This window comes from Hylaeus volcanicus, chromosome 3, assembly GCF_026283585.1.
Source record: "Hylaeus volcanicus isolate JK05 chromosome 3, UHH_iyHylVolc1.0_haploid, whole genome shotgun sequence".
NCBI classification, from domain to species: domain Eukaryota; kingdom Metazoa; phylum Arthropoda; class Insecta; order Hymenoptera; family Colletidae; genus Hylaeus; species Hylaeus volcanicus.
Window position 1 is genome coordinate 2,028,033 of NC_071978.1, and position 15,675 is coordinate 2,043,707.

The 15,675-nt window shown below is 42.6% G+C and overlaps 1 protein-coding gene across 2 annotated transcripts in view; it reads left to right on the top strand.

Annotated features, from left to right (window-relative positions):
* Positions 1-1,164: 1,164 nt before the first annotated feature.
* Positions 1,165-15,675, top strand: part of LOC128873895 (uncharacterized) — a 35,945-nt gene continuing 21,434 nt past the window's right edge. For both annotated transcript variants that reach the window (XR_008456513.1, XM_054117880.1), the window contains exons 1-2: positions 1,165-3,465; positions 4,010-4,240. Coding sequence is in view for 1 of the 2 variants with exons in the window: in XM_054117880.1 (XP_053973855.1) it covers positions 3,156-3,465; positions 4,010-4,240 (541 nt within the window). In the remaining variant the exon portion in view is untranslated. The remainder of the gene's footprint in view (positions 3,466-4,009; positions 4,241-15,675) is intronic.

Consider the following 15,675-nt stretch of genomic DNA (forward strand, 5'->3'; position numbering starts at 1 on the left):
ACTCGAAGGAACTCCACCCTCGCAATTTGGAAAGATTCGTTCCTGGATGTGTTCGGCAGCCAGGTCCGCACGTATGACGAGGCATTAAGACAAAGTATTCCCCTCTTTCTCCGAGCGTGGCGATCTCCGTTCACCCTCGCGCCGTCTCTTTTGGTCTTGTGCACCCTAGTAGAGCCCCCAAGCATCGCGCAACCCCCGTATTCCTCGGTGCTAAACGCAACTACACGAGGGACCTTTCTGCCGTCTTTGTTTTCCCTTTCTTCCCAGTGTCGTTTTGCAGTCTCGCGCGGGGAGGTCGTTGAACGACGGAAGCAGGAAGGACTCGACGAGTGAGCCGCCGAAACAAAAAAGAAAGGAAGACGATCCAATGAGCGGTGTCGAAAGGAGGCAAAGGTCAAGCTCGTTATCGGCGTGCCGAGGCGACCGCGACGTGGAAACGATCAGGACGGGCCGTTAATTACAGGACAGAGGATTCTTTTTTACGCGGTGGAAGCTGCGGTGGATCGCTTCACCTTGACGTCGCATCGCGGAGAAGACTACTGCGACGGAACCGATCCCTGAAACGGACGGTTGGTTTATGCTACGAGAATCAACAACAATCGAGAGTCAAGAGTGTGACTGTGGCTATTTTTAGAGGGCATGTGTTCAGCAGCGAAAAAAGCCAAACTATCGGTGAAGTGACGTCCTCGTCGTGGATCTGAGTAGAAAAATGTTTAGGAGAAGAATGGGTACCTCGGTCATCGAGATTCTTGGCTCGCGCAAAAGTCGATTACTGCCCGAGGCGTCTCTCCCGACTCGGTCGATCCACTGTTCGAGATTCATGAATCTCGATGAACACGAGGCGTCCGAATGACAACAAGAACCGTGGTCATGTTCAGTGCTCGTTCATCGCAGTGGAGTGTTTCTAACTTTCGATCAACGGGATCGAAGTGTTCGCGATCCATGCTGAAGTTAAACGAAGCGGAATCGTAAGATAGCGTGGCAGAATGTTACTTCTTTGACAAGATTAGCGCGTGCATCGTCAACATTCCGAAGACACGATCTGGTAGCCGGTCACGGAGCCTCGAATTATCGGGATTCTGTGAAAGAAATTCCAGGCTGAAAGACATTCCGCGATTTTTCCGTTCCCGCGGCAGCGGCGCAGAGGGGGGGTGGGGTGAGAGAGCGAGAGAGAGAGAGAGAGAGAGATAAGCGCGGGTGTTGTCATCGGGTAGTTGCGATCAGCAGGAGTAGCATCAGGATCGCGGATCGCGGAAGAGGGTGCAGCAGGAGAGAGAGATTTTTCCCCACCGCTTGGAAAAACCAACCCCCACCAAGCGGCCGGCACGGCCAGGCGGCGGTGGCGGCGGCGTGGAAGAGAGGCACGGAGGGGGGTAGGTTACCCAGGGTGGTCTCGGTGGTGGCTGGGGGCGGCAGCCTCAAAAATACACCGCAACCACACCGCGCGGCTCCACCGCAGAAGCCGCCATCTTCCACCGCCGAACCGAAACGAGACCGCGCGAGTTAAACACCCTATCCTACTTCCCCGTGGAAGTTGCCGCTGCCGCCCGCCAAAGCAGCAGCCGCGAAGAAACATCCACTGTCGTTTGGTCCGGAACTGGACGACTGTCAGTGAACAGAACCGAAAGAAATTAGTGCTTTCGTCGTCGCGCGCGTGTCTTCGCCGAATATCGCTCAACATCGATGGGACAACCGACAACCGGTTGAGTAACGCGACATCCGGTCACGGGGGACCAGTTGTCGTCGACCTGGACCAGCTTTGGGCCAATCGCGGTGACGTTGATTCCGGAACGTTACGTGTCTGGTGGTTGGATCTGTCATCGGTGATTCCGTCAGTTCCTACGAGCTAACCGATTATGATTTAGTGGTGTTCAACCGGACTGTCGTCCCCGAGGATAATAATGTGCGTAGTTTGTGCTGTCGCTGGAGGGTACGACGAGGATTCCCTATGCGGGGTTAACACCTGTTAGAGGGTCGCTTCGAAGTGTCGATGTGATGTTAATGGAGAGCTACTTCGATTGGCGAGGGGACGTCGGGGTGAGATTTTAGAACGGTGCACCGCGGGAATTGTTGTTTGCCGCGTGCGGGATTTCGAAATCCGTGTCTGGTGATCGCTGACATCCGTCGTATCGAAGCGGAGTGGGGCGGCCGATCAAAGAAACGAAAGAAACGAGGGGAGAACGTCGATTCCAATAAAACGAATTTTCCCCGCGACTTGGCAATCGAGACGAAGAATTTGCAAACGGATACTCTTACCTCGGCTCCGTCGCGGGATAATGAAATAAGGATCAAAGGATCCTGGGCCGCGTGGAGCCAACCGGACGTGGAACCAAACGGAGACCCCGGACCACTTTATTCATCATGATCGTCATCGATCTGTTATGGAATCAGAACTGATCCGCGCTTGGACCTTGTCGTCCCACTATCGCTTTATTGGTTAAATCAAGATGTACCGTGAGATAGGAAGCTTGTCCAATTTGGAATTTATCCTTCGCGAAAGTGTCGCATGAGCTCTCTAGCTCGGAGCCTGGACACTGCTGCGATAGTGTTCGCTCGGGTTTGGTTCGAACAACAGAGTCGCTCTATCGGGATAAGAGAACTTATTGGTTAGATGAAGATATGGTACGAGATAGAAAGCCTGTCTTTTTCTAAACACCCATCGCGAAAGTGTCGCATGAGCCCTATTTTAGATCAGGGACATTTTTCCGATAGTTTTCACTCGGTACAAACAACGAAATCACCTAGTACAGATACTATTCGTTAGACGAGGGTTCATCGAATAGAAAGCCTGATCAGTTTGAAACTCATCCATAACGCTATTGCCGTATGAGGACCAGTTTACTGTTTGGATCTAATCTCAACCCAAGCCGGCCTCATAGTGTTTAGTCGGGTTTGGCGCGAGGATCGTAGTCACTCGCGAGGACAAACAACTCGGTTGACTAAACACAAGTGCATCGTAAAATAAAGAACCTGTTCGTTTTTAAAGCCGTCTATCGCAAAAGCGTCGTATGAGAATTTGTCTAGAGTCTGGGCACCGGTCTGATAGTGCTCGATCGAGTTCGGTGTAAGGGGTGAAGAAGATTGAGTCGAATCCTTCGCAAGAATTCGTCAGCGAGGAGAATATTCCACGAAAAGAGTCCGATGATCCAGGTCTCATGACGAATCCTTTACGAGATGCGCGCCCCGAGGAGCGGCCTCCAGGCTTAGACTATCCAGATCCGAGATTGGTTCGGAACGGCCATCAGATTCATCAAGGGAACTCGGTGCATCAGATCGGTGGGACGAGAATCAGAAGAACTAGGACTTCGTCCTTGAGGAGAAGAATGCACCTGGCCAACGAGGTCCCTCCACAAGGTTCGGCTGGCGCGAATAATTTGTCGGACTACGCTCTCACCGCGGACCTGCTCGCTGAGAGGACTTTGGACGGACTGTTCGCCGAACATCCTGGGGAACTCATCAGAACAGGTAAGACGTCTTTTGATGACAATTTCTCCATCAATCAGCTTCTGTACTAACTTAGAGTTCTTATCTAAGATCAAAACGTAAAGGATCGTTCTACAATCTGTATATCTGTATTAGATCAACCGTTGAAAGTAACTTGTAAGTAACCGTGAAACATTACATAGATGTTTCCTACATTTTTCGTCCAATAACTGATTTGGATAGTGATCAATTATTTTCGAGGCCTTCTTGAACACTGCTCCTACAGTAGATTAGTATTATAGATTCTTTTCCATTTCCGGGATGGTATCCCAAGTGGAACCATCTGGCTTGAGAAATATGTCTAATCTTTTCGTTTAAAAAATGATTTTGAAAAGCAATGGTAGAATAGTAGTTTATTCACGGTTGCACCTTTCCGGATTAGTATAAATCCATACACCGCGCGCAACGCACATCTCTAGCGGCTATAATTTACGCGCTGGATATAACGAATCGTCGTTTATTTTTCGATTTAACGGGTAATTCAACGTGGATAGGTTGACAGTTTGGCGTTGATCGTTGTCAACAGGCTCCCCGCACGTGGTCTGCACGGTGTTACCAGCACATTGGCGGTCGAACAAGACTCTTCCAGTGGCGTTCAAGGTGGTTGCACTGGGCGATGTTGGTGACGGGACCCTGGTGACGGTACGAGCTGGCAACGACGAGAATTGCTGCGCGGAATTGCGGAATTCTACCGCGGTGATGAAGAACCAAGTCGCGAAATTCAACGACCTCAGGTTCGTCGGGAGAAGCGGTAGAGGTAAGACATTCTTACATTTTTACGAACCACACGAATAACTGGAAGAAACGATCTGGGACCTGACTTCATTCTCCTGTTCCTGACAACAACAAGTTTACATAGTATCTGATGCGTTTCCGAAGAGTGCTGCCTATTTCACTATTAAATTCGATACTGCTTGCAAACATCTCATAACAATTTTTTCGAATAATTTGATATTACTTCTTAAAGCCTAGTGTCAAGTTTTCTGACAATTTGTTGCATTTTTTTTTTTACATATTTGCGATGTCAATTCTATAGGCTGTAACATTTCCGGGGTGTCCTGAATTTTGCAACTATTCGCCTAAAAGTTGCGAGTGCCAGTTTTTACGGAGGCTCGTTTTCATTTTGTTCATGTTCCGATCGTAACTATAATATCAGTCACTGGTAGTGTGTAATACAACATGAGTCTGGAGTAATTGGACTTATAAGAAATTTTCGATCAAAATATTCTTTTAAAAAATTCTAATACAACAGGAAATTTGTTCGTTTGTAGGAGGTAATCTCCGGAACTACTGAACCGACTTTAAAAATTTGTTCAGTAATAGAAAGCTACACTATCCCTAAGTAACTTAGGTTAATATAAAAACACACTTTCAATTTGAAATCTCCAAATTTGTAAATCAAATCTGAAGAAAAGCATCGCTTGATGCTGTACGAATACTTTTTACACTGACTGTATGTGAAAAAAGTGAATATCATTCGCGCTGGGGCAAATTGTCTCTTTCCGTTCAATTAGAGCCTTTGATATAACCAACTCTAGTTTAATACAATTAATTTTTAAAAGAGAAACGAATAGAATACAGAAAAAGTCGGGTCGAAAGAATTAAACATAATCATTTACGTTCAATGAGAACTTTCATTCAAAATAAAAGACGCGAGTATATTCTGCTTCCTAAAAATTTTAAAGTTCCTTTTGGAAAGTTCTTACAAACAAGTATTTTTATATTGCGTGAAACATAAAATTTTCTTTTCGATGTCTTCGAAACAGAAAGTTCAATGTCGGTTACCACGGGCCCCTAAAATATCCACTATGTTCGTTATGTCTCGACATCGCCTCGACGTTGAACGAAGTCTCAGGCAAACTAGACAATTAGGGAAGGGTCTCGGGCATGGCAATTGAAAAAAACTCGATCAACTCGCGAGCCGATCCAAGAAAGCTTTCTCCCCAGGGCTGCGTCTTAAATCATTCAGCGGTCGGTACATTAAGTCGGCTCACCGACTGATGGCCTCGTTTTTCCTAGGAACGAGAGGCGAGCGCGGACCCGGCCGCCACCTGGCCCCTCGTTTCGTCCTCATTTTTAATTCATCCAGCAAATACCGTCGCGAACTCGATATCTCGGCCAGCAGTCGCCCGAGATTTTTTTAATTCCCGCCTTCGCGTTTCAATAATTCAACGTTCCTTCGGTCTGAGCTTTTCGGAGGAACCGAAGGGAACCAGGGGGTGGAAAAATCGAGGGGCCCTAGGTCACTGAATAATGCGCACCGATGATCGCTGCCATTACGGGACGCTTAATGCGAGCGTTCGTCCTAGAACTCGGCTCGCGGAGGAACGGAGATCTTCCCTACGAAGTCGTCCCTTCTTTTCCGTGACTCGTTTCTTTTTTCTCTCCCTCGCGGCCAAGAGGGTGTCGAGGATCGGAGAGATACGAGTAACGAGGCGCCCTTTAATTCCTTTAATTCGACCGAGTTGCAACCGGCGCGGGCGTCCCTTCTCTTCTGGGAAAGACGCGAGCGACTTTCAACGGAGCAGTCACGAACGCAGTCGGTTAACGAGGGGCGGCTGGCCGACTTGTTTATGGCAAATTGGAAAAGGAAATTGCGGGGTCTGCGATATCGACGCTCTGCCTTCGACAGCCCCGCGCCACTCGAGACGGGGGCGACTCTTAAACGGTCGGTGGTTTAAATGCCAGCTTTCTTTTTTTTTTATGGATCACCCTAACGCCGCGCTGTCCGCCACCGAGGCACGTAAATTTTCAAATATTTTCGCTCTCTTCCCCGCGCCGGCTACTTTACTCGATCAAGTCTTTTTTCGCATCGTGAAACGCGGCCCGCGAGTACGTTGGCGAGAGGGTGTAATGTTGGAGTGTAACGGGAAGAATTGCGCATTTCGAAACCTTGACATACGAGGGTGGTACACGTTTTATTAGAGAGACGTAATGTTGGTGTAAATGCAGAAGTGATTTAAAGAAACAGTACACATGACAAAAATACGGTTTTCATTCACTCAAAAGAAACATACCTTTACTATACTTATGTGCAAGGTAAGAAAAATATAACATCGTCCATGAAACGTGACTTTTCATTTCTGTCAACCTAGCACTGAAAGAGAAAGTAATATTTTTTTAATTTTCAATGTCATGTGTTTCTAATATCAATCCAAATTCTATTTAGATCAACTTATTCGCACGTTATTGCAATTCATCGGATACGCAGATTATGCAGATCATCTTAAATAGTAATCTTCGTACTAAGGAGAACTCGAAATATAGAGTTTAAAATCTGATTAGTATAAAAATGTTTTAATTACCAATGTCTGTTTGCTGTTCAAAATATATGATATTCGTGGCAATCGCATAAAAATTCTTTCGTTATTTCGGCTGTACTATATTCCATGGAATTTCTCCGGCAATCAGGCTTGAGATAGGTCATGTTGCAGCCAGGGTAAATTAGGGCTGTCGTACTGTTTAATCTAGGCCAGGGGTGTAGAACCTTTTGGCATTAGTATGTCGCATGTCACTTCACGAATTCATTATAAATAGTCTGCGGATCTTTAGGCAAAATAAAATCTTTGCAAACGTATCTACAAAAATTGAACGTAAATAGAAATCTGTAGGTAGAGGAAGGAGATTCAGAGTTTTAGGAGGATTTTGTGAAGAATATTTTATTTTATTGGCAAGATGTCAATCGGAAGTAACGTTTGAGTATATACTAAACTTTGTTTTCAAATTTAAACAATATGATACTTTTTGAAAAGCAAGCCTTAAGGCTGCAACTCCCTTAAAATTAATCATGCCATCAAGCTTATTCTGTTACTGTTCAACTTCTACTCGAGCAAATTTAAAATTTAAACAATATGATACTTTTTGAAAAGCAAGCCTTAAGGCTGCAACTCCCTTAAAATTAATCATGCCATCGAGCTTATTCTGTTACTGTTCAACTTTTACTCGAGCAAATTTAAAATTTAAACAATATGATACTTTTTGAAAAGCAAGCCTTAAGGCTGCAACTCCCTTAAAATTAATCATGCCATCAAGCTTATTCTGTTACTGTTCGACTTCTGCTCGAGCAAATTAAAAATTTGCGAATCTTACGTTTCGAAGAGGAACCTCTAGACTTTTCCGTTTCGTATGGTCGATCTTCTCTTGAATTTAAAAAAAAAAAAGCTCTGAAATCGTCGAGGAACAATGAAGTCCCCGTGAACGGTTTTCACAATTTTTTCGCGAAACTCGTCGGACGAGGAGGATATCGCGGATATATAGAGAATCGCAGAATAGAACGGCGAACGCGGGGGTGTGGGTGAGGGGGGGGGGGGGTTGGGAGTAGAGTGGTTGGCTGTAAGCGGCTTTGGTTTCCATGGCAGTAAGCCCTCATTACTGTATTACGGGCAGCCCCTAACTACCAGCCGTACGCAACGATTTGCCTCTAGAACCTCTATGGGGGTGACGGATCATGCAAGATTGTTTTCCGCGTGTCCGGGAAACGCCGATACTCCAATCCGTTGGAAATATTTTATTGTGACGCTATTCGCGACGAGACTGTTCAGGGAGCGGCCTGGAGATCGTGATACAGGGAAGAAACCCGTTCGGAAAAGATACGTGGAAATCGTGGAAAACGGCGGATAACTATCTCCTTGGTGCTTACGTTGACTACGATTGTTGGACGGGGGGCTACATTGGGAGGACGAGAATGAAGCGTTTCTGGGGATAATTTTCTTACCGAAAAGGATTTACGCAAAGCTTTTTAACTTTGGCAATATTTTAGGTACGTTTTGAAGTACATTTGGTAATTTCTACAATTCGCGTATTTTTCGAAACTATGTAGTATAAATACAGTATATATTTTATAAATATTTTTATTTTTTTCCACTACCACTTTCCACTTATAATAAAAATGCAGAATATTCTGTTAATTTTATGTTAAAACGTGTATATTGCGTGATTCTGTATGATATAATACCACGTAATTATTTAAATTGTTAATATTTTTATTCTAAAATTTGATTCGTTATCATTGGGAACATTAAAATGCGAAAGAGAGATGATTTCAGCGGAAAACGTTTCGCGAAGCTTGTCAAAATCATCTTCACGTTAAACATATATTCTGTGACGGTAAATATTGAGCGCTACAAACATTTAGCACGAATAATAATAACGTGAAAGTAAGATTTTTCAGAGGTCAAATGATACACTGACATAGTATTAACATCTTACCCAATGGTAATGGTCTTTCCCAATGATATTGGGAAAATTACGATTGTTCACATTAAAAAGCTTTATATCAGGAATTTTATAAGCATGGATTCGTTTTATTAGAAGAAGAAATGGTTTAGGTGGTTCATGTTATAAAAAAGATATAATTCCACGCAGGTACGTTAAAAAGAAATTTGTAGGACCCGGTAAACAAAAAGTTGTGAGAATTTAACAAAATCGTTTTTTTAAGTTACCGTTTGAATAATTTGATAAAAAGATCAGTATCGGAGCTACCTAGCCCTGAAGATGCAGACTGCAACGTTTGCGAAACGTCGGCAAGTAGGTGAAACCAATCGCGGCAACCTTCCGGAAGTCATGAATATTTAAGTATAAAAAGACCGTGCCGATAATAGTGGTTCTAGTGTAACTGAATATTGCTAATTGCCGCTTGTATCAATTTTCAATGATCTATCGAGGATTTCCTATTATAGACGACTAGTGAATGTTGTAATCGTTGCAAACAGAAATCGTAAATAATAGAACAACGAGTCAGTTATTTGTCCAACACGACACACATGTCTTTACGTAATACACTAGTCAGAATAATTAGAGAATCACCTACTCGAGTGACTTTGTCATTTACCAAGGTAATCAATAGGTTTAAAAGCATCAACGTGCCATTTTGCGTCAGATATTCAGCAGAAATATTATCACGCTGCACACACAGAGTCTTTGTCCCTGATATTTGGTTTGTTCGGGTAGTCCAAACAAGCATTGAATTTAATCAAGCGTTTCAGCCCTATTGTTGGCTCCTCAGTTATACGTCCATTTTTTTATACTACTAGGTTCTTTGACAAAATGAACGAGCACACGAGGAACATAATTAATTAAAAAGAAGCTGTGCCCTCCATTTTACAACGAAGTTGTAAGTTAAGAAATAAATAAATTTGCTGGTGTTGAAAACAATTCATGACAAAGCCAATGTGGAAGAAATCAAAGAAACTAAAGTAATTCACGAAAAGCGTTGAAATGATCAAAAAATTAATTCGATCAAGACTTAAAATCTGTTCCATTAATATTATCAAATTAATATAGCACAATGAAGAAAAAAGTTTATATTATATTTATATTGTATTTGTTTCTGCAACATCACTGGATACTTGTTCTTTTTTCCAGAGATAAATGAAGCAACGTTATATTCCATGTATTGGAATACAGTATAAATATCGAGGAAAAACAAAACGGTATTTTTTGAAAGCTCGTCGAAAATACGCAAAAACCATAGAGGTCTGGGAAAAATGGTGCAAATTCGAAATTAGAGAAAATTTTCAACCTAAAGTTGAATACAGATGATGCAAAATTGAAAGAAAATTCGTCCTTAAAAGCTTATAGAAAGATGTTACGAGGTTCTATGCAATGATATCATGTTATTAAATCTTACACTAAAGCAATTGTAAAAGTTTTAGAATTTCAGAAAATCACGTGAAAATTCTACAGCTCGAGAGAAGCTTAAGACGTTCTATATGTCGTGAAAAATATGTGAAAATTGTATATTACAGACAATTTTTCTGAAAATTCATTGTTCGTGATAGACTAGTGAACACTTTTTATTAAAGAAATTTTCTGAAATATTGTCGACAAATCTTAAATGTAGCAAGTATGCAATAAGTATCGGAGGATTTATGCAAGATTATGTTATTAAGAAACGATATCTTAAAGCTTCTTTTGGAAAACGCTTTATATAATATATCCTTTTGCATAATCAATAAACTGTTAACATTCTTTAGAAAGAAAGAATCGTTCGAGTTGTCGTTTGGATAAAAATTCGCTCGATGTTGTTTTCGTATCGCAACTCTACGTTATAAAAGTACTTTCGAGTCCCGCGGACGGGAAACGTGCAACGCACGCGATTCACCGCTGCCGATCACCGATAACACGGCCAATCGTTATCGTCTACGGAGGCGGGCAAACAGATTTGCTAAATAAATCGAAAATTTATGATGTTTGCCGGCGAGTCATGTCGTGTATCGCGCATAATACCACGGAGACGAGTCGTCGCTGCGCGTGGCCGCTTCATATACGGATTCCGTGTACATTTTTCCCCCGTTTTTTCGCCTCCGTTATTTTGCACGCGGCTCCGCGCGCACTGACCATTTTGGGGCAAATATTTGTTCCATACCAATTTAATATTGCGAATAAGGATGAGGAATGATTTTACTCTAGACGAACGCCGTTCGTAAAATTGAAATGAACTGCCCTAGCCGCGATTTCCGCTGTCCTCGTGCTCTTCTTCGGCGCCTTCTAATCGCAGATTGAACCAATTAACATTACGTCAAAACACTTTTTGTGGTTGTTGCTTGATCGAATAAGGAAAAAGCGAAAGTAATATTAGACTAGTTTCATTTCAGTGATAGATGAAAATAAAAGGAAAAGATAAGCCTATTGGGAAAAAGCTTGATGACACGTGTACCGTCATTGAACATGAAAAAAGAACAAAACGATAGCTATATCAAAGTTGGAAATAAACAGAAGACATCAACTTGTCGACAATATTTTATAGATCATGGAAACTTCATCATCATTATACAGCAGACAACTCGATGCAACTCGAGATCAACATGATGCAGCTTATGAAAAATGTGTAAATATGCTACATCAGAGGAACGATTTGAAGGGACTATAAAAATTCTGCCAGGAAAGCATTTCCAGATATTCTACAAGTTTTTACGTCAAAAAACATTTTCTACCCCATTACATAGGATTTGCCAGAAGAGGCTTCAGAATTTTGTTAGTTAATAAAACATAAATATTATTGAATATAGCGAACTCGCACATATGAAAAATCTATAACAAAGCAAATCTTACCAAATATTCAGATCATGACGTCTGAGAAAGAAGAAAATTTCTAAGAATCCCAATTTCGTGGAGAAATCATAAGGAACCTAAAACAAAACGAGTTTCTAAAGATCCTCGTGTAAGAATTCTGATTCAGGGTGAGGGTTTCTTTCGACAGGGTTTCTTTCAACCCGAAACCAAGATGGTCAAACCAAAAGTCCCAGAACTGGTGTCCCGAGCCCGAGGAAAGCGTCCTCGTTGGTTGCAGCTGCAACCGGCGCGGAAAAGTCGCATTCGCGAAACAAAAGGGTGGCCCTGGGAGGTGTGGGGTTGGGAGAAGAGGGGATATTATCATAGCGGCGCAGAGGCGTATATCACTCGGCCACCCCTTTCGTGCCCGACAGGGATTAGCGTCAAGCTCCGACTGCTAGGAGTCACGAGGCAGCGGCGAGACGCGCGAGCTTGTGCGCGCGTATGTAGCTTCGGCTGCGCTGGAAACCGGTGGCCAGCGACGGGCGTAAAAACGACGGACATAAATACCGGAGTTACCTATGTTTTATGACGTGCCCGCTCCCGAGGCATAGGCGGCAAGAGAGCGCGGGAGAATCCGAGGTAAAGCTCGAACTATCGACAGCCAGATCCTGACCGATGTCCTCGCGCAATGGATTCGCGTCTCACGACCCCTCCCCCTCTTATCCCATACAGGTGGAACGCAGGCCAGTTTCAGGTCGTGATTCACGCGATTTTCTTCTCCTCCTTCTGCTACTGATTCCTCGTCGATCTTTTCGATCTTCGAGCTTGTTTACCCGGCTGATGGGAGATGACTCGTAGCGAACCGTGCGCCAGTGTTTCTTGAACAGTACTATGCGAACCCTTGGGGGGTCCTCGAATGCATTCATTTGCTGTCCGTAAATTCTTGAAAGAAGAAGAACTCTTGTTGTATTAACCTTTCCTTGCTCGTATTTCGTTGCAATGATGACTCGTTCTATTGATTCATGGTTCTTTTTTTCGCGAAATCGGTCAAAGTGTTGATCAGCTTAAAATTCTAATTATTACAGCATTGCAATACAAAATCTTACCGATCATGGTAAGGAAGGATGCACCAAACTAAAAGAATAATCTTTGAAAAGAAATCGTACAGATGATATTGTAACAATAATGTAAATTGTCGGTATAGGAAGAATCATCATAGAAGAAACTGGCACCTAAATAATATGAAAGTTGAAAACTTTCTCAACAGCTGAAGCATTTTCTATCGTTTTATCGACGCTGGTTTGTACCACTAGCATATTCGTCACTTTTAATCCTGTTTGTGTGAAAAATAATAGACGGGAAGAAATTTTGTTTCCTTTGGAAAGGTAAATCCTCTTACATGCTGATTTTGTACATTCAATTGGAATATTTATTAGTTCTTAAAATAACTCTCAACTACACCAAAATAAATAATACGTTGTTTGAGACCATGTAGCATCGTTTCCTTGTACAGTTTTGTTTCGATACATGCACCACCTGAAGTACGAAATTAAACACTTTCGCGAAGCACTTTTCTTTCCCCTCCTTGTATCCTTCCTTTGATCTTCCAAGACTCGCCAGTGAGTGGACTTAGAAGTGCTCGGAAAATGATTTAATAAGTCGTAAAGGCACGTCGACGTTGAAGAGGGTCGTCGCTCTTTTTCATGGACCTCTAAAACGGCACCCCACTTGCCGGTTGCGGGGAACAGCTGTTGCGATCCTCGTCGGCTCCCGAAATTTCGCTTCGATCGCGCGTGACTTACGCGAAACTGTACCCTCCGCTTTAATTAATTGGCGCGTGCGAAGATTGCACCCCCGTGGCGAATCAATTTCCTCGAGTCTTAATATGACGAGATATTTCGTCACGTACAACAATTATCACGAATACGTGCATTAAGGTGAAGCAAGTCTATGTGAAATTTCTATTGTTTTTAGATTTCTAATACGAAATAAGTGCTTAAAGTTACTTGTACGATTTTATAGTACCGTTCTTGTAAATAATAATAGGTACAAGAACTATGTAGTGTAACTAATCATCCTTTAACCTGCGAATAAAGGTTTTAGAATTTTAAATATATGATAAACATTGCTTCAAAAATCAGCTTTTATTCGCCTTTAAACCTTGTAGTGTAACTAATCATCCTATGTAGTGTAACTAATCATCCTTTAACCTGCGAATAAAGGTTTTAGAATTTTAAATATATGATAAACATTGCTTCAAAAATCAGCTTTTATTCGCCTTTAAACCTTTCACCTTTGTTGCTTAATAAAAACTTAACTGGTTTTTTCATTGTGACTAAAAGTACAGGTAAAAGGTGACTTCGTTTAAATTAAAAAAATTTTTACGATATAATTCTGAAGTCCCTTTAAAAAAACCCTTTTATTGCCAGATTCAGAGTCGACACCTCAAAATCTGCAGAAATGTCTGAAGTACGCTTGGTGTATAATTTCATGGTATTCACGATATTCAAGGTACTCAACCGAACGAAAAATAAATTTTTCCTCCGCGAGATCTGAATGCAGTATTTCGGAATTTTCCCAAAAAGTGGAATCGTAGCAACATCATCGGGAGCGAGACGTGTAATATTCGTCGCGCAGTACGCAAGGAATCGACGGCCTCGGAGGAAAGCGCAGAGATCCGTCGTTGAAATCCACGCACAGATATCCGTCGACCACCTCGGCGACGTTTTTTCCCAATTAAAAATTAAAAAATCCCGGTCCTCTCTCAAGTAAAGGATCGCGCAGGAGACGAGCTGCGCTCAGAAGGGATGGGCAGCGGAGCCAAGGGAGGGAGCAGTTCTACGGCGGATGACTGCACCCGAGATTTTCTACCGATTAAACATTACTTTTCGTGCTGGTCTCCGGTCGTCTCGCGTACCCAGCCGCTCTGTTTCTTTTTAGATATATTAATTCCACGCTCTCCACGTTTTTCCTTGCCCTTTTCGACACGTGTCGTGCTCGTCCGCGAACGCTCCAACGAATCCACGGCTTCGATGGCGACGCGTTCGTCGTGCATGAAAGATTTCTCGCTCGCTATCGATGCTTCGATCAGCCGTGAACCGAGAAGAGGTTCTGCGCTTCGTTCTATTCTCCCATCGATACGTTCTGTTGTGTCGTGATCTATTCTCCACGGGATACTTTTCTGGTGTGGATTTGCAAACAAAGGTAGATCACGCGTGCTAAGTCCACGATTGTTCCTAAGAGACTATGCTAGTTTAGCGACCGAAAAATGAGGTGACCTTTGGAACTTCTTGTACGAATAACTATGCTACGGATTGTTCTAAAACTTTGCGTGTCTATTAATTAATGCGAGAACGGTAAGCAGAATTTTTTTCGAGTAAAAATGATGTCTCATTAGTGACTTATAGTGCGATTACGAGAGAGCGTTAAAAAAAAAGTGCCGTCTATGACTGCCATGATATAAACAATTGTTTAGTTCTCTAAACGAAAAGAAGCAAAGATATTATCAACCTATATGGATGTGGTTATTGCTTAAACTAGGACAATTTAAAAACATTGAGAAATGATAAAGTGACAGCCTCTCGAATTAAAATTTCGTTTACTACGTCAAAAAACGAATTTTGTATGTTTCAAAAATATCTTAGTACTCGAGCTCAAAGTACCACCTTTGCCAAGGGAAACTAATCACGATCTCAAGTAAATAATTGTTTATTATAAAAGAAGATACCTAGTATACTGTAAAGCACCGTAATTAACTGTTACGATTATTACTAGAACTATCGTCGTGATCGATTTGTTACAAATTTCCGATGATTTCGTTGAAGAATCGTACCTCGTGCAGATCCCTCCCACCACCTAGTGCCTTTGTAGCGGGGTGTCGATATCGTGGTGCCAAGTTTCCTGAAACGGCATGCGAAAATATTTAGGCGTCCCGAAATTTGCTTATGGGGTAGCAGACGGTGTTTCGTTGAAACTGCGGCATGGCTGCGTACGTTACGTTCTGTTGGTTGTCGCAAGATTTATGACAGTTGAAATCACCTTTAAAAGTTCGAGGGTTTTTATATGAAAATCACCATTTCTGGCCGTAATGCGACGTCGATAGGAGAGTACACGTCGTTTCATTCCGCCACGATTCGGCCAGTCAAAACGTCAGAATCTTAAAACACGACAAACACTCTGAAATAACGATCCAAGCCA